This window comes from Polistes dominula, unplaced genomic scaffold, assembly GCF_049000335.1.
Source record: "Polistes dominula isolate Pdom_NZ unplaced genomic scaffold, Pdom_raw_medaka contig_21, whole genome shotgun sequence".
Lineage (NCBI taxonomy): Eukaryota > Metazoa > Arthropoda > Insecta > Hymenoptera > Vespidae > Polistes > Polistes dominula.
The window spans coordinates 946,168-971,707 of NW_028301061.1; the positions used below are offsets into that span (position 1 = coordinate 946,168).

Below are 25,540 nucleotides of genomic sequence, written 5' to 3' on the forward strand. Positions count from 1 at the left end.
TATATATATATTATACATTCTAGATCTATTCCCTTTTTGCATACGTATTTGTATGAGTGCAAGGTATGCACTTATACATACATAACGCGTTATAAGTGTATGCGCGAGTGTATGCGTTTTTTCGTGTGCATCCATCGTATGCACCGTAGGAGAGGAAGCATTTGACGAGTATTATTAATACACGAGCAGGGTGTTAGGAAAGACGAGAACATCCCGAAGAGGTGGTGGTGGTGGTGGTTGGCATGCAAGTTTCATCCTCTCGAACCTTTTTTTTTTTTCTTCTTTTTTATTATTTTTTCCTTTTCTTTTCTTCCTACCTACCTCTCTACCTTTTTGCGCGCGACGTCGTCGGCGGCCTTATTTGCACCCGCGAATATCGGCGCGCGCGACGCGAATGAAAATGAGCGCGATCTCCTTCTCCGTATGACTTTCCCCCTATCCTCCTCCTCTCCCCCCAATCTCCTCCTCATCATCCTCATCTACTCCCCCTTATGCCCCCCCTGTATCTAGTTCTCACTTTTTTTTTTTTTTAATTTTCTCTCTCTCTCTCTTTCTATATCTTTCTCTCTTTCTCTTTCTCTTTCTCTTTCTCTTTCTGTCTCTGTTTCTGTCTCTGTTTCTCGTTTTACCAGACGTGGCCGTTTTCCTTCGCGGCTCACCTGCGCTTGGCGTCGAGGACGAATCGAATCTCGGTCGTAAGTCGAGCCATAAAGCACAACTCTCTCGGCAATTGTAAAAGTATTGGTTAAATGTACATATATGCATCAGATAGATAGATACACACACATACACATATACACACATTTATATAGATTTATGTTTATGCGTTAGATTGGCCGTGTAATATGCAGGACAGGTTTGAATCAATTAATATCCGTGTATTTTAGGAATATTCAAACTTCCCCACCCTTGTTCTTAATGTAAAAAAAAAAAAATATAGGTTATTATTTACTCGTAATGTAATATTATTTTCACAATTATGTTTTATGATTATATTCGAGTTTGTAATTGATACGAGTATTATCGTATACGGATGTATTTTATTGTAAGATATGTAAAAAGTGTATGTGTGTATATATATATATATATAAGATTGAAACATTATTACACGTATTTAGTGAGCTATAAGATTATTCTTGTTTACACCCATTGTAAATTTCAAATAATCTATATATATATATATATATATATATATATATATATATATATAGAACTGGTAATAATTGTTGGTTAATTTAACAAACAAAAAATGTAATACAATATTATGTATTTTCAAATTTTTTTTTGTTTTCTTATAGATAAATATATGTTTTATGATTATATTCAAGTTTGAAATTGATACGACAAATATTATCGTATATTTTATTATAAGGAATAGTAAAAAGTGTGTGTATGTATATATATATACATAACTGATAAGAAAATTGACCCATACGAGAGAGATATCGTCTGAAAAGAAGAAGAAGAAAAAAAAACCATTAGTAAATATAATAATAGTATTTTTATTATATCTTGTATATATATACAGATTATTTGTGAAATTTACAGTGGATGTAAAAAAAGAGAATAATCTTAGGATTTACTAATAATATACATGTACAAATAATGTTTCAATGTTATTTTCAATGAAACATATAAGTTTGATCTAAATTTACACAATATTACAAATTGTGTATCATTTTATAAATAGAAAAAAAAAGAAGAAAAAAAACTAGACACACATTTATCATAGAATTTATTTTCACCTGACGATAGATATTATTGACTCACCCTGTATGCATATCATCATCACCCATGCAAACACGTACGTGTTTTACGTATTATTTGTGTATGCGTATACCCGTATACACAACACGAATACTATTATTCGTTTAGTATCTCTCTCTCTCTCTCTCTCTCTCTCTTTCTTTCTCTTTCCACACACGACACTTGACTTCCCGTGACATAACCGAGAATTATTCTGCTCGAAAGAGGAAACGAAAAGGAGAAACAGAAAGAAAAGATACAACACGCGGATATTTATTATTAAGTTTCATCAGTTACGTACTTTTCTGATAAAATAGATAATAATAAGAAATAATAATAATAATATAAATGCAATACAAATTTGTAATCGTTTACGAGTGCATTAACACACGTTGAAACGTCATGCAAATTCATATGGGAAAATTCTCGTCAGGCCACATGTGTTACTTTGTATAGAAAAATAGAATTGAGTGTCAGTCATTAATGACTGACGTGGCTTAAACGTAAAGTCTAATGTCAGTCATCGATGACTGACGTGGCGCTACAACATGTTAAAAGAACGTATTTTCGATTGATTCTCATCCCTCATTGCAAAAAGAACAAAAATTGGGGTCGTAAAAAATGAAACACATACAGGAAACCGGTATTGTACTTAAAAAAAACAACCCCTCCCCTTACCAATGACTGCCAACAGACTGTCGCAGAGACGTTTGCTGGGACAGTTTGAAGAACCCCTCTTCTCTTGTCGTTCACTCCCATTTATTCGAGAAAACGAAGCTAATTCGTGTTGCCAGTTGGTCAATTTTGAGTATCGTTCAAACGATTTTATTTTACGTGTTTACAAAATAAGAAGTATTCGTAGAAGAACCCTAAAGTAGGTTGTTTTTTTTAAAATAGGGGGATGTTTAACTCTTTGAGTGGTGAATATTTTGAATTAAAATGTTTTTTAGGAACGGTTTAATTTATTAATAATTAATTATATTTAATAATGCAAGTTTTTGGTTGTCTCAATATAATTAAATATAAATATTATATTATTTTACATTAATATTAACACAACACGTATGTGTATATGCAACGAACGATAAAGTTGTTAGTAATTTTAACCAAACGCATATATACGTCCATAGCACACTCTAAGGGTTAAAAAAAAAGAGGGCAAGTTTATAACTATAATAAATAAATAATCAATATTACTTATACATATTCGAATGAAATTTACAGAATACAAATTTACAGTACTAACCAACCAATAAAGTGTGTACGAGCTTTTTAAAAAAAAAACGAGTCAAATGTTTAACCAAGTTCAGTTTTTTTTTTTTTTTTTTTTACTAAATTTATACAAAAATGTTGACAACAATTTTGTGGGTTTGTTTTTTTTTTCTTTTCGAATGAAAAATCATTTTATGAGAGTGTTAAAAAGTTGAGTTTTTCTTGCACGACATCATAGTCTAGTCGTCATAGTCGTCCGGTAATGACGTGTACCTTCCTTCCCTTCTCCCTTTATCTTACTATCTTTTTTTCTCTCTCTCTCTCTCTCTTTCTCTTTTCTTTCTTTCTCTCTCTCTTTTTCTCCCTCTCGTCACGCGAGAAAGCATCGAATTTGCGTTCGCACGTCCGGGTGGGTGGGTGATGGTAATGGTGGTGGTGGTGGTGGTGGTGGTGTCGGCAAAGCACCACAACGACGACGCATTTTCAACTTTGTCGTTGTAGTCGTCTTGTCGATAAATCCAACACACATATACACATATTCTCTTCCCCCCATACCTTTGTTTTACCCTTTTCCCATAAAAAAAAAATATAATTATTCGGATGTATTAAAAGTTATTTTTATTGATTGTGTGTCGTTGAAATCAATGCAATTGCAATTGCAAATGTAAATGCAAATGCAAATGCAAATTTGTGCATTTTCATATGTATAAAGTAATTTTATTATTGCTAATAATAATTTGTTATCTATTTTATTATATATATATAATTCTTCTGTGCGTGTGTATGTCGGTGAACTCCTCCTAAACGGTTGAATCGATTTTAATGAAATTTTGTGTGTGTCTTCAGGTAGATTCGAGAATAGTTTAGATTTACAATTCGGTCCAATTGAAATTGTTTTATTGAATTTTTCTTATAGTAAACGTTAATTAATATTATAATATATATCATGAACCTATTTGTTTTATCATTCATTCATTGATCGAATTGAAATGATTTGAAATGTAACTTGTAACTTATTAACTTTGGTTAATTATTTCTTTTGATAGTATGTTTTTGCAGACATGTGTGAACACATGTGATTATTAAAAAGAATAGTTTAAGTCTACATAACTTGTGGAGGGTCTCTTGAAGCAGACGCGTCATGACCCTCACGTATCATCTCCTTATAGTGGTGGTGTTGTCGCGCACCCATTGCGTAAGCTCTGGAACACCAAGAAAAACGATCTTTGCGTGTCGTTCTCTTCAGCAATAAACTCTCCTCATACTCTTGTCAGACAGGCAGGCAGGCAGGCAGGCAGGCACACACATTGAATATACTGAAAAATATCCAATAAAAAGAGAAGATGCATCTTGAAAACAAGGTTTCTTCAAACGAGATTAAAACAAGAGGTTGCATGCATGTACAAGATAGGGTTGTTGGGGTCAATAATTATTTATAATAGATTTATTTTCATGAAATATAATTAAATATTAGGAAAAAATATATTCATAAAGTTAACAGTTAGAGGATTAAAATGATCAAGGTTTATCATTTTTTGGTTTCAATTATAGTTGAGTAGTTTATAAACGTGATTGTATAGGTCAGGTTTTGGTTTGTATGTAATGTAATGCATTGCATTTATAGTTGCATGTTACAATTAATAAAAAAAAGTATTTTGTTGTTATTTATTAAATTAAATTATTAAAAATTTATAGGACTAACAGAGCCTGGTTATTATTTTGGTTTTTTAATTATAATTATATTTAAATCATTATTTATTATATTATATTATATTTGAAATTTATTTTTATTTTATTATTTATATATATTTATATTTTATTATTTATGTATATTTATATTATTTATATTACATTTTATTTCTATATTATTTATATAAATTATATTTACGTAAATATAATTATAATTATAAAAACGTGTTGCATCGGTCAGATTTTTTTTGGTTTCCATGCACACAGTTGTATCATAAGATAAATAGCAAAAAAAAATTATTTAATAAATTAAATTAAAATTCTAACATATTTAATAAATAAATCTTATTACTAAATATTCAAATAAATTATTGCATATCATACATACTAAAAATAAATTATTTGATTTATTGATATATTAATCGAAAACACAATGCACGTGTTTAATCTGATCGTCACGTACTTAGGATTATTCGAATAATTCAAATGAACATCTATAATTAATTATCTAATTAATCTCATTGTCCATTATCTCAATTCTCTAATTAGTTTTTTTTTTCTATCTACAAATGCATTATTCTCACGGTAGTAAATAAAAGTAAGAAATGTTTAAGTGCATAGGAAAAAAAGATAACAAATATTCTATTGTCAGATTGTATGTGTGTCTATTCTACTAGGCACGTGCTGCGAAAAAAAAAAACACACACTGTTACACATAATACTCAAACACTTGCATAGCTTTCACGCGAGTATCTAGTTGAAAGGCTTATATCAAATCCTGTAAATCAACGACTGGTTTTTATACATATCTCGGTCATGTAAATACATACATACATATACATGTATATATATTAATGCAAATTCTCAGTCTGGCAAATATTAGCGTCCGGAAAGCGTCAAATTCGCACTATGCCAAGTTTTGCACATCCTCGTTGTGTTCCTCGTCGTCTAAGCTCAGCGAATTTGCCATACTGAAATTTCAGTCGTTCGTTTATCTCATACACACACACACATATATATACTCACATGTATCTGCTGTTGTATAGTATGTATACATGTTACATATCTTTTATATATAAGTGTATGTGTATGTGTATACAGAATGAGTCAAAAGTATGTTTTCTAATTTAGTTTGTGTGTATGTGTGTACATGTGTGTATATCATATGAACAAACATATTATATATATATGTGTGTGTTAATATATTAAAGTATATGGAGTATATTGTGTGTGTGTATGTGTGTGTATGTGTATTTGTGGGGAACCTTTCGTATCTGCTTTTAGGCAGCAGGATGACGAAGCCCAAACAGGCTCGAAAGAGTACGAATAAACTTCTATGGATTCAATTTTATCGATCTTAAGTTTACCTTTTAGTAAAAAAAGAAAAAAAATTATAATTCTAATTAAACAAAAAAAAAAAAAAAGAAAAAAGAAAAAAGAAAAAAGAAGAAAGGAAATTATGATGAATCTATCGCATTTTGATATATCACGTTGAAGGTTTGATTTTAAAGTTAATTAGTTTGGACTTTGAAACTTAAGTTAATTTTATTTACGACATGCATTTAAAGTCCCTTTTCTCTTCTCCCTTTTCTCTTCTCTTCCCTTTTTCCCCTCTTCCCAACCCCCCTCTTTCCTCTTTACGAACGAACGGATGTGGCGTGGACTTTTTACTTACTTGCGGCTTTTTTTCTTTTTTTTTTTTTTTTTTTATTTTATTTTCTTTTTCTTTTTCTTTTACAATTTTTATTTCCGTCCTTTGCACTCTCCTCCATCTCCTCCATCACCTCCTCCTCCTCCTCCTCCTCCTCCTCCACAAGAGGAGAACACACACTGGCCGCGAGATCTTCCGAACTCGCGAAGAAATGAAAGACAAGCGGGGGAAAAAAAAATATATTAAAGAAAGAAAAAAAGTTAAAGAGAAAGAGAAAGAGAAAGAAAGAGAGAGAAAGAGAGAATGTGTAAGTGTGTGTGAGAGAAAGAGAGAAAGAAAGAGAGAGAGAGAGAGATGACAAAGAAGACTCATCTTTCTCTCCTCTTTCGCCAGTTAAGCTCGGCCAGCCGGATATATTCTCCTCTTCGTGAAAGACAGATTCTTTCTTTGTGAAAGAGACCGAGAACCTTCAATGATGAACCATCATCCAACTAACCAAACTCAAACTCAAACCAAACCAAACCAACCAAGTTTGATGGTAGTTTTTACGTTAGACCGGATATCACATCTTTTTTGTTTTGAACAAATTCAATTCACGAACAATCATCATTGAAACTCATCTATATTTTTTTGTTAATTTGAATTTTTGTATTTTTTTTTTAATAATAAATTATAAATCAATTGGGACACAACAACAAAGTAAAATCGAAATTAATGAACAAATATATTAATTAATAATAATTAATAAATAATAATTAATAAATAATACAAGTTTCTCTTAAAAGTGTGTTGCATTATAAAAACATTTCATTTTGTTTGATTAATCATTGATAACATAAAAATTGTTATTGGATATTAGAGGTTACATTGATACTACTTCATAATTTCATAATTAAATCAAATTTTTTTTCTTTTTTTTAATAATAACGGGTGTGACATATAAAATGTATCTATCAGAAGATAATAACATATATATTGAAACATTTGTCCCGAACATTTTCATTTATTTCTTCTTGTTGATTTGAATTGGGGTTGTTTCTGTTTTTTTTTTTTTTTTTTAGAAGGTTGCATTCAAATTTAAAGTTATATTTGTTGCAATGTATAGTAAAAGAAGATAATCAAAAAGAGAAAGATAAGTTTACAGTAGGATGAGAATTGCGTTTTACTTGGCCGACTTTCCTCGGGCCCCCTTCAATGATTCCTCGTTTCGACAAAGGTCACCGAAAAGGCTCTCGTTCTCTATTCCTCTCTCTCTCTCTCTCTCTCTCTCTTTCTCTTGTTTACGAGAAAGAGAAAGAAAGAAAGAAAGAGAGAGAGAGAGAAGTGTCCCGTAGGCCGTGTTGCAAGGTCGTAGGCTTTTAAAACAGTATATCCATCCAACTGCTTTCAGTTCGACGCAGTGCAGTAAATATCAACGCTTTTAATGTTAAACGTAGCGTATGTATCTGTATATATGTGTGTATATATATATGTGTGTGTGTTTGTGTATGTGTGTGTTGTATCGAAACTTTTATTATCACTTTACCTTCACCAACAAAACAACCAACCAACCAACCAACCAACCAACCCCTAAACTCGTTCCTAAGTCTTGTATTTGTGTATGTGTATTGTGTGTGTATTTATGTGTTTATCTCTCTGTTATTTTTCTTATTTTTATTATTTTTATTATTTTTTTGTTTATTAATATTGTATGTGTGTGGGTGTATCTTTTATTTATATTAGTTATTCTATTTTTACGATAAGTGTATTTACTATATATTACGTTGTATGAAATATTAATAATTAAATATATTATTATTTAATATTTAGTATATTTAAATATATTGAGAAATATTAATATTAATAATAATAATAATAATAATAATAATAAAAAATAAGTATATAATATTTCTTACATTTTTTTGTTGGTTTGTTTGTCTGTTTGTTTGTCGATTATTATAATTTGATTCGTTTTCTTCAAGAAGAAGATGATGAAGAAGAAGAAACATAAATTTTAATAAAAAAAAAAAAAAAAAGAAAAATGGAGAAAGGTGCGGGCTTATATTTCTTTCGACACGATCGTTAACTCATATATCCGCTTTCTTGATTCTCGTGTGATAAGTTTGACCCCTATAAATTATAACAGCCCTATTTCCAAAGGGATCAATCAGTATACAGTAGTACAGTTGTTTTATTATATGGTTGTATCAAAGAGAAAGTATCCGTTGAAAAAAAAAAAAAAACAAAAAACGATTTTATAAAATATTTTCTAAAAATAACACTTGAATTAATTCAACACTTGACAATAATTTCAATTATTCACAAGAACAACAACAACAACAACAACAACAACATTTTAATAAATCCTTTCATTTTCTTTATCAATGCATGCAACTCTCCTCTTAACGTGAAAAAAAAAATGTCAGAGAGTTTAATGCAAGGATATAAACGATAACAATAACAACAACAACTACAACATACTATATTGTACATTTTTATTTAATTTTTTAATTTTTTTTCTTAGGACATTTGTGCACATATACAGGGTGATCGGTAACAAGACAAATTGTTATTCTATATTTTTGATTTAATTTTTCCATGAAGACTCACCCCCTTTTTGTTTGTATCAACAGTTATCGATCACCCTGTATATTAAATATATATTATAGTAATTGTCATTTTGTATAGTATTCTTATTATTATTATTGTTGTTGTGTTGTTGTTGATGGATGGAAGGAACGTGCTAATGTATATATATATGAATGTAATTTTTGTGTAGAAAAAAAAAAAAACAAAGAGAAAACAAAAAGCAGTGGAAGAAGCATAATGGTACTACGTTCGAGAGGAAAGTAAATACAGTGGCCGTCATCCTGGCACGTGGTGGTAAACCGGGCCAAAGGCCTGGATCCTCGTCATCCTCGTCCTCGTCAACGGAGAGGTTGCAAAGGATGCCAGGACCAACTCAAGAGAGACCTCGAGCTCATCGGCTCACCGACATCGAGCCACAAACCGCCAAGGTGAGTTCCACTAATTTCATAAACCTTCTCTCTCTCTCTCTCTCTCTTCCCTCACCCCTCTCTCATTCATTTTTAATTATTTTAATATTAATAATTTTCTAGATTATATAATCCAATTTCTAGTTTTATTCATTGATAAATATGTTTTATTTATTTTGTGAATTTTTATTATAAATATTATTTATTATTAATTTAACACGTTGACGCCGGCGCCGATTTTCAATGTCTGCGCTGTGGGGCGGCACTCGAATCTAAGATGCGTTTCATCTGGCGGCGCGTGATTTTTGCTTGTTCAAATCTGCACCAAGGTGGACCACCGGTGGTACGCGCCGCCCGATGAGACAGTCTAGTGTGGGACACTGGTGGTACGCGCCGCCCGATGAGACAGTCTAGTGTGGGCCACTGGTGGTACGCGCCGCCCGATAAGACAGTCTCTAGTGCGGGCCACCGGTGGTACGCGCCGGCGTGAACGTGTTAAATATTAATTTGTTTAAATTAATCATATATAAAATTTATTATAAATAAAAAAGAAATGATGAAACAATTTTTCTTCAATCGATCCTAGGGTATTTCGTATCGATCGATCGATCTCGAGTTTAATCTATCCTTCACTTAACTCCAGATGCTGTGTGTGGTTTATGGTTGCTCATGGTGAGAGTGACTGAATAAGAGATGAATATATATATATATATTTATAGAATGTGTATGAGAGAGAAGAGTGATAGGACAACCGCAGCAGAGAGAGAGAGAGAGAGAGAGAGAGAGAGAGAGAGAGAGAGAGAGCTTTCAGGTTTTGCGCATGTCTTCTCGTAGCACAGAACTAGATCGATCTGTAACAGTTTCGAATGATAGTACCAGTTCCTCTGTCTTTATGTCAACCTTGATTACACTTGTTACTATTCCACAAAGGACCTAAGAACCATTATAGGATGATGTTCAAGTTTACTATAGATTGATCACTATATTACCTTTGTACGAATGTTAACTTTAACTTTACTCAACACTTCATTTCATTTCATTTCATTCTATTCACTTAATTAATAGTTTCTGATTTGATTTGCCATACCCATGCCCATAACCATACTCATACCCATACCTCAGGTTAATCAAATATCCAATAATCTCATTTTGATAATCTCTTATTGATGTGTTTGATCTGTTATCAGGAAATTACTAGAAAATTACTAGGATTAGAAAGATTCATTTAACCCAATGTTTGATTTTATTTATTTAAAATTCAATGTTTCTAATTCAATTTATAATTTTTAAATTATTACAGATTTTTTTCTTAATTAAAAAGTACTTTCACAATTTGTTATTATTATTTTGTATTAATAATTGCATAAAGTTTTAATTGAATTTGATTAATTACCTTTGGTATCAAAGATCCAAAGTTTTTCTTTTATTTTGTTTTGTTTTGTTTTGTTTTCATCAAGAATTCTTTTAAATTGTGTACACTTTCAATTAACCTTACGATAGAAAATTGCAATTTTCATGCTATACCCAATTACCCTTTTCAACACCATATCACTACAATTAACAATTCATACTTCATTTATTCACACTTGAATAATACACGAAACCTTTAATCAATTTCAATTTGTCCTCTTTTTATTTCACATTAAAAAAAAAAAAAAAAAAAACAACCAACTTTTGCAACATTGATACTCATAAATCGATTAAACGTTTAACTGGTTTTAAAACCGATCTACAACGAAAGAAAAAAACAAAATCCTTATCGTTCACTTCAACTCATTTCTATTTTCTTGATTTACAAATGCAAATAGTTAACAGTAAAATGAACGTACGTACGTACGTATGAACTTAGGTACGAACGAACGAACGAACGAACGAATGAACGTACGAACGAGATCTGAATTTCCACCTACGCAAAATAATTCCATAGACAACACAAACTTGTATGTTAAACTCGTATGTATACCTTCGATAGCAATCCGAAGATGGATGAGAATCTATTTAAGGAGAGAGCCACGAATAGCCACATTTTTCTAGATCCACGTAAGCTTGTAGTTCGTTGTACCTAGGATCGGTGTAAGCAACCAACTAACCCAACCAACCAACCAACCAACCAGATATATACAAAACGCGTTTATCGACCTATCTTGATAGGATCATCAGGTTATTCTTGTTGGATTGATACAAAACAGATTTATATTATTTACATATATTTTCTACAAAAAAAAAAATTAGATTGACGTGTATACTCGTCATTTAAAGAAGTGGTACGATTTTTCTATCGACGTGTATACTCGTCATGAAAAAAGAAGTAGTACAATTTTTCTATCGACGTGTATACTCGTCACGAAAAAAGAAGTAGTACGATTTTTCTATTGACGAGTATACAAGTCATCGAAAAAGAAGTAGTACGATTTTTCTATTCACGAGTATACACGTCATGCGTATAAAATATCGATCAATTGGCTAATTGAAATTGTAATTTTTGCGAAAAAGACCAAAAAATATATTTTGAAATTGCATGATTTTTTTAAATATTTTGAGGTGGTGTATTTAAAAAAAAAAAAAAAAAAAAAAATGAAGGGTATAGTAAATATAAGGGTGTGTGGAATTCTGAGTGTCCTTATAATCCCGAATTCTTCATCTTCTTGGTCATATGACTTTTGGGGTTGGTTGTGACTCGTAAAGTCGCATTTCAAAGGAGAACGCGGAAGTTGGACTCTATTTCGTTCTTGTCCCATCTCTTTTTATCTCGTTTTTCTCTCTCTCTCTATCTCTCTCTCTCTCTCTCTCTCAGTTCGTCCATCTCGTCGGCAACGTGAGAGCAAATCGATAGGCTGGTGTGGTGGTGCCAGTGGCGTTCGTGTCGTGTCGTCTAGTATATTCCTGCGTTCCCCAGTTTTATCCTCTTTACCTCTTCTTCTTCTTCTTCTTCTTCGTCTTCTTCTTCGTCTTCTTCTTCTTCGTCTTCTTCTTCTTCTTCGTGTTCATCCTCTAAGAAGACTTACCACTACCATTACTACCACTACTTTTACTCCTACTTGTACTTTTACTCTCCTACTGGTGCTATTACTATTACTTCCAAGGAAAAGCTTCGCTATTTTTTTTACCCCATCCCCCTTTTTCCCTCCTTTTTCTCCTCATACTTCTACCCCCTCATCTAAGTTCTCAGTCCTTCAAGAGAGAAATGTTCCAAGACGACCGTAATGGTGGAAATAGAATTTTATATCTATGTCTTTCTACAAGTTTATGGTATACCAAAGGAAAAAAAGATTATCTTCTATCCTTCTATATACTATATATATATATATAGTAGTAGTAGTAGTAGTAGTATACTAGTATATTATTATATATAGTAGTAGTAGTATACTAGTATATAGTAGTATAGTATTTTATATCTTTCATTTCTTTCTAATGTATTTAAATTACGTGTCACGTTGTTTGTCCGCAATGGACTCCTAAACTACTGAACCGATCTGAATAAAATTTTGCACATTGTGTGCAATTTCATTCAACTTGAAAGATAGAATAGTTTACATCTCAATTTATAATTGCAATATTATTTTATTAATTGCGAATTATGTATAAAAGTATGTTTTGGCTAAAAGATATTTTGTCAAATAATATTTAAATCTAATTAATTAATACTTTAATTATCGTATAATTAATAATTATATCAAATAAATAATTTCGTAAAATTTTAATTGAAATCCTCATAAAAATTCTGATTGAATGAATTCGTTTTTTTTCTTTGAGACACCCTGTCATGGATTGCACATCCTATTTTTAGTAAAACGAGATTTAAAAGAATTTTCTTTGCTGTTACTGGTACCTGTTACCTTTTACCTTTTACCTGTTACCTTTTACCTTTTACCTGTTACCTGTTGTAGTTGTTGTTTTGATTATGATATATGCTTTTATGTTTTATCGCCTTTTTTTTTCTTTCATTCATTCTTTGACTCGTTCTTTTGAACGAGGAATTCAAACGATACGTCGTTTCCGGGATGAAGTTTACCAAAAGACCACGAATATTTAGAACGTGCAAACATGGACTTTGAACTGAGGGTAATGAAGCTTGCTTTGCTAGAAGAACCCTCCCAAACCACCCCCCCCAACCCCACATCAACCCCTTGCAACTGAACTTTGCTCCATTTACTCGTAATATTCTGACCCAACCATCCCCTTTTTTTTATCCCTTTGCTTATATCCCAATTTTTTTTCTATCCCATTTTGCACAAGATTTTGGGTTTTTTTTTTATTTATTTTTATTTATTTATACGGTTTTTAAACAAAATAGTTTTTATTTTTTTTTAATTTTAAATAATGAAAATTTAGGACAAATAATTTGGTAGTTTGACCACGTTGATTGATTCAACCAATTGTATAAGGATAAACAAATAATATTTTAATTAATTAATAATATTAATTAATATTTAATATTTAAATATTTAAATATTTTTATATCAAAAAAATATTAATACAATAATTATAATAAATTTATTAATTAGATTTTTTGTTTTGATTTTGTTTTGTAAATAAAATTCGTGTAGATTTTAATTTTTATTTTAATTTAAAAAAACATATATATTATTATTATTATTATCAATTTATACGTGAAGAAAAGTGAAAGAGAAGTATTGTTGAACCTTGAAAAAAAAAAAAAAAAGAAAAAAGGGCCATTTAAAAATGTGCTTACAGGGCATTAGTCGAGTGATACGACGAAAGCAACATGGACGACATCAAGCGCCTTTTCTTCTTCTCTTTTCTATTCTTTTCTTTTCTTTTCCATCTCTATGTTTTTATCTGTTTTATTTTTTTTTCTTCTTCTTTTTCTTTTTTAACCCTTATCTCCTCTTCACCCTCTTGTAAAGTAATCCATGCCAAAAGATTTGCTTTATAAAGTATTTTATCTTCTGAGAGGATATTTTATTCGATTTATCGTAGTATTTTGTGTTTCCCCTTTGTATAAATTCTTGTGTAAACAAATGTTCTCTGACAATGACAAAAGCTTTTTATTTAATAATTATTTATGATAAATATATATGTAGAAAAAAGAATGTATTTTAATTTGAGACTAATTTCAATAAAATCCGATCACTTAAAGTATAAAAAATCATTGACACAACCCATTCAAAGAAATCACAAAATTGTGCAGTTTACAGCATTGCATTCTATGACATTTTATACACCTTTACAGTTAGATGTATAACTTAATATGATATTTTACAGATAGAAAAAAGAATGTATTTTAATTTGAGACTAATTTCAGTAAAATCCGATCACTCAAAGTATAAAAAATCCTTGACACAACCCATTCAAAGAAATCACAAAATTGTGCAGTTTACAGATTGTATGATATTTTAAACACCTAATACAGTTTAGATGTATAACTTGATGTGTAACAGATTGTAAACTTTTCATCGTACAGATAAAAGTTGTAGAAACGGTTTACTACGACGTTTGATAGTCATAAATCAATCTTACATTTAATATTATTTATCCTTCTTCATTTTATTAACATTTTCTTAAACTCGATACATCTTAATTACGAATGTTTTACGACTAATTGTAAGTGGCAATTATACACACGACTTTTCATACGTTTTATTCAACCTTTTTATCCACTTTACCCCCTCACTACACAACACTCCACTCACATTTCATTTGATTTTCTTTCTTTATTTGTTTAACGAGAATAAGAGAAAGAGAAAGAAAGAGAAAGTTGTATATCAATGTGCATTTAAACATACATATATATATCATTATACATACATACATATATACACATATACATATATATATATATATAAAGTGTGTACTGAAATCTTATATGTGAATATGAGTTAGTTCAAATGGAATTATCGGCAGAACGATTAATCATGTGCCATAACTACTTCAACCTTTTTTTTTATTTTTTTTTTATCGTTACGACAAATTACTAGATTTATCTTTAAACATTTTTTTTTTGTTTTTGTTTTTTTTTCATTTTTATTTACCCACTCGTCGTATTTGCATTTGTTTTTTTTTTTTTTTTTAATTTCTTAGTTGTTTTTTAATTAGTATTTATTTTGACTATTTTTAAAGAAGTCAAACGAGTGATAGTTTATTGCTAGTAACTTTTGCATGGTAATATTTTAATTCAAATATTAAAATGTAGGTGAATAAAATATTTATAATAAAATATTAAATATTATTTATTATAGCACTTGAATACGCTATCTGGTGGCTAAATTTTAAATTAGAGTAGATAGGTCGAATTGCTACGCCACGCCCTTGCCAGAAATCCCAATATTATTATCTATATATATATATATATTTATCTTTCTTCTTAATATATATAAATTACGTGTCACGTTGTTTGTCCGCAATGGATTCCTAAACTACTGAACCGATTTGAATACAATTTTGCACATTGTGTGCACTATCATCCAACTTGAAAGATAGGATAGTTTATATCATTCTAACAGATGGCGGTATAAGGTAATTCGTTGACTTAAAGACGTGTGTGTATTGGACTGATTGGGAGCCACAGCAACGCGTGGCTCGGCACCACCCCTGTATACATAATTAAAATTATATTTAATTCATATAATACTTTTTTACTACTCTTTTTTATTACTCTCTTTATTTTTTATTATTATTATTATTATTTTTTCCTTAAACCTGATCTGGGATTCTCATGAGTCATAATCTTAAGTGCTCCGATCCAATTCGCAATGATGTGACTCTTAGAAATGTATTTGAAAGACTATACCATCCATCTCACTAACACACAAACGTTGTATGAATCTACCAATAGTAATAGGGGAAGAAAAAAAAATCCCTAACGATTATGGAGACCACGACCAATGACGTGTCCTCTTTTTTATTTTTTTTCTGTTTTTTTTTTCTTCTTCTTCTTCTTCTTGTGTTTTTTGTGTGTGGTGCCATTTTGAAATCGATAATCTAACCAGTGAGAGAGATAGGGGATTAATCAATTTTGTTTTCCTCCAATGATCGTAAACCTTTAAAACGTACTTTGAAATGTATGTGTGTGTGTTTATGTGTGTTTGTCTGTGTTTAATTGTAAACTTAGAAGAAAACCAATTGCAGTACTCGGAGTTGTCCAATTTAAGGTTTCTGGTTTTCTAATTAAAAAAAAGATACTAGTTTTCCCTATAATTGAGTAATATCTAGTGATAAATAATTAAATCTCATGAATTATTTGTCCAAAATTATTCTTGATTGTTATTTTATATTTAATTTAATTTTATTTAATTTTTTATTTCTTGACATACACACAGACACAGACACACAGAGAGACTCATCTGACATTCGTTCCAATTCTCTCATCACGTTGACCTAGTTTCCATCCATTTTCCAACCCTTTAGGTATATTAACGACTAAATAAGAACTTTCCTATCGAGAACGTTTGATAATTTGGAACGTTCACATTGGTAGATAGTGTGCGGTCAATAAAACCATTTTCCTCTTTGCAATTGGCACATCATGTGACACATAATATCGTAAACCGAGTACCGTTTTCCAAATCATCCCTCTTTCTCTCTCTCTCTCTCTCTCTCTCACTCACTTTACTACCCCTTCCAAGTTATTGTACAGTTCCTTTTGCTATGACCCAGTTTCATTTTTAGGGATGTTCTCTATTTTCCATTATATAACGTTTTATTATTGTTCTTCACTAACGGAAGCAATTATCTTGGTCCAGGATTAGATTCACCAAAATTTATTTTTTTTTTCCTTCAATAACCAACCAAAAAAAAAATAATTCAATACTTTCCAATAGATCGTATAACCTAACCTAACCTAACTTAACCTAAAACTAAATATCACATATAATTTTAAAATCATTTTATTACAAATCACCAAACTTGATCGACTATTAATTCCCCCCCCCCAAAATTTATTTTATCTTCAATAATAACCACAACCCAAAAATAATTCAATACTTTCTAATTAATCGTATAACCTAACCTAACAAAAATAAATCACATTTAATTCAAAAATAACTTCATTATAATAAACCACCCCCCCAAAGTTGTCGATCGATTAACATAAAATCCATTTCTATCCATGGTTGCGTCAGGGTTAGCTGTTAAATTTTGAAGGATATTGGGTATCCCCCCGAAAAGCATTTAAACTTGTAAACCCAGTTATGAAGGAAAAGGGGTGCTAGGAGGAAGAAGGGGTGTTGTACTTTGCAAAGGCTGATGTGTGTGAGTTGTAGGATAAAACGAAAAGGGGGGGGGGAGGAATATGAGGGGTTAAATTCAACGGATAAGGGTAGATTCGAAATTACCAGTAAATCCCGTGGATGGCGGCTGTGTTCTAAGTTGAAAGTGCGGAATCAGTGCCGGTAGAGTCCGCTTGCTAGCATCCTAGTTGCTGTTGCTGCTGCTGCTGCTGCTGCTGGTGGTGGTTCTGGTAGTGGTGGTGGTGGTGGTGGTGGTATTCCGTGTGACCCAGTTTTTCCTCTGGGTGGTGGTGAAGGTGTAGTATACCACCCCAACTCCTCTCTCGTTGTTTCTCCCCGATATTCCTGTACGGATCCAATGGATTCGAGAGATGGCTCCTCGTCGATGCGCAACAACGACAGCGTTCTCCTCACCCACGGTTATTCATCCACCTCGTTCCTTCATCCTGAAGGACACGGGCTGACACTAACCGCGAGAAACGCCAAAGCAGATCTTCTTCTACTTCTTCTTCTTCCTCCTCATCCTTCTACATCACCACCACCACCACCACCACCACCACGACCACGACCACCACCACTACTTCATCCTCATCTTCGGGGTTGAAAGGAACTACTAGCTTGCTAACCCGTTTCTCGAGGAACACATCATCAGCTAACAACTAGCTACCACTAGTACTGTTCGTTTGACTTTAGCTTTCAACATTAGAGGAGTTATGCGTCGTGTTCTTACCGGTTGCGGCAGTTGTTCCGGTCATTTCGAGGTACTCGCTTTCTGTTTCATCCCCCATTAGTTTTTTTTTTTTTTTTTTTGGTGTGTTTATTTGTCAATTATACGTTTATTTTTTAAAATCATATCTCATATTTTCTCTGTGTATCATCTGTGTTTGATTGGATTATGGGTGGTGGTGGTGGTGGTGGTTATTAACAATAATTTTATATATATATTTTTTTTTTTGTTAAATCACCCCACACCATTTCACCTATTAAAAATAATACTAATAAAAGTAGTGTATTTTTTTTTTATTATTATTATAAAATTGTGTATGTGTTGCATTTAAAATGTCTCCTTTTGTTTTTATTTTTCCAACGTAAAATTGTGTGTTTGTCCTTGACAATTTCTTTAGGTTCACCAGGTGACGACGTACAATTAAAAAAAAAAAAAGAAAAAAACTAAAAAAAGAAAAGGAATTTTGATATTGGTGTGTTGTCCAATTTTATTTACACTCATCATATTACAACCAATCACACACTATATACAAAATCACAAAACAGTTTATAATTGAAACAACAGTGTTACGCGTGTACAACTATATAACAAGTGCGTTGTTGTTTTTTATTCCTCATCGGTGGAGAAAATAATTGAAGTTTTATGAGCGATTGGTGTTATGGTGTTATTGGTGCTTTTCTCTTCGGAGGGGAGGATCATGTACGATGTTTTTCATGGGTAAGCTGCTGCTGTTTTTTATTTCGCCAATTTTTGGATTTATTAAAAAAAACAAAAAAAAAAGAAATTTTATGGAAATAGTTCGAAGTGGTGGCGGGGGGGGGATGTGGTGAGGGGTGAGGGTGGTTTGTTTTCTCATTCCTTCAACCAGTTTAACTGTGATCGACGAATATACTCGTCATGGTAAGAAGTGGATCGATTTTTCTATCGACGTGTATACTCGTCATGAAAAAGAAGTGGGGTACGATTTTTCTAATGACGAATATACTCGTCATTTGAAGAAATGGTGTACGATTTTTCTATCGACGAATATACACGTCATTTGTAGAAGTGGTGTACGATTTTTCTAATGACGAATATACACGTCATGTAGAAGGCACCATTTTTCTATTGACGAATATACTTGTCATAGGTCAATTCTGGCGATACAAAACGGTGTGTGTGTGTGTGTGTGTGTGCATTCAAACGTAGAACGTTTACAGTTAATTGGTTAATAATATTTTTATATTGAACAATTTATAATAATAATATAACATTCGTGAAAGATATTTCTTTGATTATTTAATTTGTTTGTTTTTTTTTTTGTTCTTTTGAGTTTCTTTATTACTTTGATTGATTTCTTCTACGATTTTTAGTTCGTAGTAGTAGTATCGTAATATAGAAATGTAAATCAGAAAATGTTGATAACGTTTTAAAATAAAGATGTATTTATGAATTTCTTTTTTTTTTGTAGAGTTAGGATTATTTTGATTGGTCGATAACTTTGAAAAGTGTATTCCATTTAATACTTCCGGATATTTGGCTGCTAGTAGTAAAATGCGAATAAGCAAAGTACGTACGATCAGGCGTTTGGCGCGTTTGGAAATACATCTGTTCCATGGGTATCTTTGTGTATGTTTATATATATGTGTGTGGGTGTAGGTGTGGGTGTGGGTGTGGATTTAGTGTGTATAAGTTTGAGTGGGAGGGTTAGAAGAAGGGTACTTTTATCGGATTCCCTCAGCTTTCGAAGAACCTCTAGCAAAGCACACGAGGCATTTTCAAACCCGAAACAGCTGCAACTGATCTTCGTTACTGGGTCAATGTACTTTTTGGCAAAGCTTGTTAAACATTATGCGTTATTCTCTCTCTTTCTCTCTCTCTCTCTCTTTCTCTCTTTTAGAATTTTTTTTTTTTATTTTTTTTATTTTTGTTGAAAGTGGGAGGGTGTGGGGTTTCTGTTTCACGACCAAACGCCTTTCTCATTCAATGTTTTTTTTTCTCCTTTATTTTTTTTTTCTTTTCTTTTTTTTTTTTCCTTTCTATCAGCTAACGCAATTTTCTCGAACACTTATGAAACATTTTAGTACTATCCCTTTTTTTTTATTTTTTTTTTATTATTAAATCATTGATGCAATAAAGGTTTGCTAATGGCCAATTATTGCTAGTATAACATTTTTTTTTTTATTAATATTTATTAATATTATATTAATGAAATAATTATTGGTAGTACAGCCAAAGTAAAAAAAAATGTTTACTGAATTTTATGAATAAAAAAAAATAAAATATATTTATTTACAATACTTTTTCTTAATTATTGATTTTATGGTAATTTATGGGAAATTATTGGAAACGTTTTTATTGGACGAGTTTCAAGAAATCGTAATTGGTTAAATTCACAATGCAGAGAGAGAGAAAGAGAGAGATTGTGTTTTATTCGGTCAGTAAACCGAAAAGTGAGTCAAATATTCCACCCCCGTCATCCCCCCATCATCCCCCTACTCGTCCTTTTATTTATTTCCATTATATGGGTCATTGTAATTTTTGGCAACCAAAACGTCAACGCGTAATTTTCACTTAACCCCGTTTATTTTTCTCATTTATTTTTTTTTTTATTAAATAATTAATTAATTAATTAATTTATTTATTTATTTATTTATTTTATTTTTTACATCAAACGTAAAAAAGTATAAATTTCAAAAAGAAAACATTTAAACGTGAGTCGGATAAGCTTTTTGCAAATATAAATACGTGAAATCGGATAATGTAATTAAAATAATAATAAAACAAAACAAAAAATATTATAATTAAAATTTTTTTAGAGAGAAATACAAATATTCATTCACCATTTAATATTTTTTTTTTTTTTTCATAAGGGAGATCACTGTATATTTTATTTTTTATTTTTTTTTTTTTTTTGCAAATTAAAGCTTTCGTATTTATCTAACCTCTTTTTTTACTTTTCCTTTCTTTCATTTCATTTTATTTTATATTTTAATTTCAGTACAAACAAACCGTGGAAATGAAAAATATTCAAATGAAAAAAAAAAATTGAAAAAAAAAATCATAAATAAAAATACTAAATTACAAATTACAGTAGCTTAATTTAACACACATATTATATAAAATTAATTACAAATAATTATTTTACCATTTAAAATATTGATACAATTTCATTGAAAATTAATAACCAAAAAAAAAAATATTCATAACCTCAAATACATTAATAACAACAAATTACAATTATATATTCATAGATTATACATTCATCATAGGTCAGGGTAAATCGTGAGCAATGAATGCGAATGCTTGTTGGTTAAATGAGATAATTGCTAATACTCAAATGATTCAAGTAGTCTTATTTTATATATATATACTGTGTTATTCAGTTTTACTTCTCAACTCTAAAAAAAACTTGTAAAATTTTCACTCAACACAAACCAACAAACAAAAAAACCAAATCAAATTCTTCTTCTTCTTCTTTTTCTTCTTTTCATCTTCATTTTTTATTTTTCTTTTTTCTATTTGACCTTAAAAAAAAAAAAAAATGAAATAAGGACAAATATACTATCCACTTTATCCAATTCACGTCATCATGTTCTTGGATCGGAATTCATACAGATACGTCGTCAGAGTAAAGAAGCTTTTATATTATGCTTCTAAAACTCTTTGCAAATAGACAGACAGACAGACCCTTCATTCAGATCGAAAGTAGCTGCAAGAAAAAAAGAAAAAAAAAAGAAGTAAAAAAAAAAAAAAAAAAAACCAACATTTTTGTTCCTTCTCAATGTTGTTAGAACATACACATGGATACACACACACACACACACTTACATAAGTAAAAGAAGAAGACAGTGATGACCAGTTTCTTTGACTAGGCACAGTTCACTAGACTCGATTATCATTGCAAATATTACACTGTTACAATTATTCCATTTATGATATTTTTACAGTAACATTTTATTCTTCGACACTTCATCTGACGATGAATATCAAATTCTAATGAAAATCATTGTACTTGTATTGATAATCAACTGACATTGATGATTAACATATTAATTTGATCGTAAGAAAAAAAAAAAAAAAGACAAAATGGTTTACTTTTTAATCATTGAGAAAAAAAAGTTAGGTTATGTTAGAGAATGAGAGAGAGAGAGGGAGGGAGAGAGAGAGAGAGTGATGATTTAATTTGACGATGAATAGAGGAAACAAAATGAGTATCCGTCAGTTCTAGCAATTGAACGAACGAAGATGCGCCTATGGTTTCGGATGAATCATCCTGCATGTGTGTGTTTGTGTATATTTGTGTGGAGAATTTAACTAACATAAGTACCGAGACTCATTGATCTTGTCCTCTAACAGACGACAGACCACTGAACGTGGCTACTACGTCTCTTTCGTGTCCTTTTTTTTATTTGTCCTTCCTCCACCACCACCCCTTTCCTCAACTAACCCCAAGTAACAAAAGACGCGTATTTTTGAGAAGGGGAAAGTGGAATTCGTGTTTCTTCTATTAAAAGATTCTAAATGTTTGTGTCACTCGGGATAACAAAATTAAACTAACAACAAATACAAAAATACAAATACAAATAGTTGCATCAATTGTGTGTCATACGCTTGTTGTTATTGTAATATTTGTATTTCTGTAATTGTAATTTGATGTTTTCTGACTTAGGGATTAGGATGTAACCGAACGGACGATTTCAGTACACCTGTGAGTTCCGGTAGCAACATGGGAAGTATTGCAAGGTTTCCTAAACTCGACGAGTGTGCCCACTTCCATTACGAGCACGTGGAATTGGGTACATTAGAGGTGAGTTGTTTATTTTGACAAATATCTTGAAAAAAAAAATATGACAGAACATAATCATTGATGATGTTTAAAATTTGTTGACAGGTTTCCGTTAGCGATGGCAACAACGAAACCGACACGTACGCAGTTAGGGTAACTTCCGGTGACGCGTGTTGGACATTACAACGATCATACGACAATTTCGTGATGTTCGACAAACAATTGCATCGATGTATATTCGATAGAAAATTTTCTTCCCTACCGAAGTTACCCGATGCAAGGCCTAAATTACATTGGGTTATGATAAAGGATTATCTACAACGATTCTCACGCCTAAATCACGAGGGTCTTAACTGCGGTCCCGTGTTAAATTGGTTGCAATTAGACAACAGGGGTAGAAGGATACTAGTACCGGAATCAGATTCTTGTCCCATAAACACGCCAGCTGTTGCTGCAGCTTATGCTGTTAGACCTTACGTTGCACAGGCCCAGGATGAAATCTCATTTCAGGTTTTTATTTTGTTCCTTTTTTTTCTCTCTCTCTCTCTCTATTTTACACGTTCTTCCCATATTTGTACTAATGATTTCCAAGATAAGATATAATAGTTGAAGTCTTTCAATTAATTAATCCTTAATGGTTGAGAACTACTGATTTTGTTTGTTAACTTGATAGTTTATTTTTTTTTTTTTTTTGTTGTTCTTTCCACGTCAGATCTAGTTTTATCTAACATCCTGTATGTATTTACATGGATACATCGTAAAACATATTACAGGTAGGAGACATGATCTCGGTGATAGACATGCCACCACCAGGAGAAAGTACGTGGTGGCGTGGTAAACACGGATTCGCAGTCGGCTTCTTCCCAGCCGAATGTGTCGCGGTAATCGGAGACAAAGTTCCACGTCATTTAACAGTCTCGGCTACGGTCAGATCGAAATTACCGGTAAAACCGGTGCTTAGAAAGCACGGAAAATTAATCGCCTTCTTCAGATCGTTTATCTTGAACAGACCATCTAGGAGAAGGTTAAAACAATCTGGGATTTTAAAGGAACGTGTATTTGGTTGCGATCTGGGTGAACATCTTTTGAACTCCGGTCAAGATGGTAACTCATTATTATTATTATTATTATTATTATTTTATAACAAATAATTTGTTAAAACAATTCAACTTTTGGTTTTATGATTTCATTTGAACAAATAGTTCCAACGGTTCTAACGTGTTGCGCCGAATTCATTGAAAACCATGGCCTCGTCGATGGTATTTACCGACTAAGTGGTGTCACCTCCAATATTCAAAGATTAAGAAATGCGTTTGACGAGGATCGCGTTCCAGCATTGCATTCCGATGAAAGTATACTCCAGGATATCCACTCCGTTGCATCCCTGTTGAAAATGTATTTCAGAGAATTACCTAATCCCTTGTGCACCTATCAACTTTATTCAACATTTGTCAGCGCCGTGCAAGCCAATAGCGATGCGGAAAGATTGAGACGAATGAGAGATGCAGTTAGAAAATTACCCCCACCTCATTACAGGTAAATGTATTTATTGGTTATTGAATGAAGCAATTGATGAACATAATTGAACAATCAATTTTGAATATTTTTTACAGAACGTTAGAATATTTGATGCGTCATTTGGTAAGAGTGGCAGCTCGTGGCTCGGAAACTGGGATGACACCGCGAAACGTTGCAATTGTTTGGGCACCGAATCTCTTGCGATGCAAAGAATTAGAAGTTGGTGGTGTGGCAGCTCTTCAAGGTGTCGGAGTACAAGCAGTAGTGACAGAATTCTTAGTATGTTACGCTGAATTAATATTTGGTGATGGACCGGTCGGTAGACCCAAATCTTTAGCCATCACGACACCTGCACGTTTACTCAGTTTGGAGGAAGCAAGAAATAGGAGTGTAAGAGGTGAACCAGATTATATTGAAGTTGGTGCGGGTCCAGCAGGTTTGCCATTGCATTATCATACGGTGATAGAACTGCCACGAAAGAGAAATGGCTCGAAGCGTTCACCGTCATTAAACTGGAGAGCTTTGTTCGGTAGAGGTGGCTTGGGTGGTACCAGAGGCAAAGCCAGACAAGTTGGCACGCCACCCCAAGTAGAAACGGTGCCAAGTTCCTTAAACTCTTTGCGACGATTGAGACCTGTCAAAAGTGCGGATAGTTTGGATGGCGAGGACAGTTTGGGCCCTTTATTAGGGCCACCACCAGCTAGACCCTGCGGTCATAGTAGATCAGTATCTCACGATTCTTATTTCGATCATCTGGCTGATGCACCTAATGCTACATCACCACTCGATCTTTCGGAGATCCAACTTAATTTTGATCTCGAAGAAAGAGAAATGAGAATGTTTTCAGAAGAGGAGAGTGCTGGCGTTGCTTCGGTCGAAGCATCACCTCGAAGACAGAGGACGGAAGGTACTCAGTGTCCTCCAGTTACCGGAGGTTCCAAAAGAAAACGATCGAGACTCGAAGAACGATTGCACTGCGACGTTGAATTACGTTTTATCGATAGTCAAAGTCCCGATCAGGTGTGTGACATTTTCATTTTAAAATAATGAAACATAACCTGTCGA

General features: G+C 32.0%; 1 protein-coding gene across 8 annotated transcripts in view; it reads left to right on the plus strand.

Moving 5' to 3' along the window:
* The window catches only part of CdGAPr (GTPase-activating protein CdGAPr), a 31,603-nt gene that overhangs the window by 731 nt on the left and 5,332 nt on the right, over positions 1 to 25,540 (plus strand). For 3 of the 8 annotated variants that reach the window (XM_089176206.1, XM_015326368.2, XM_089176204.1), the window contains 6 exons: positions 9,057 to 9,294; positions 22,841 to 22,978; positions 23,063 to 23,467; positions 23,731 to 24,061; positions 24,160 to 24,493; positions 24,571 to 25,495. In XM_089176206.1, the coding sequence (XP_089032332.1) occupies positions 9,226 to 9,294; positions 22,841 to 22,978; positions 23,063 to 23,467; positions 23,731 to 24,061; positions 24,160 to 24,493; positions 24,571 to 25,495 (2,202 nt within the window). In that variant the 5' untranslated portion in view covers positions 9,057 to 9,225. Of the gene's footprint in view, positions 1 to 632; positions 700 to 9,056; positions 9,295 to 17,695; positions 18,224 to 18,586; positions 18,907 to 22,555; positions 22,695 to 22,840; positions 22,979 to 23,062; positions 23,468 to 23,730; positions 24,062 to 24,159; positions 24,494 to 24,570; positions 25,496 to 25,540 lie in introns of those variants that run through there. The other 5 variants (XM_089176205.1, XM_015326358.2, XM_015326369.2 and 2 more) reach the window with 5 other exon arrangements.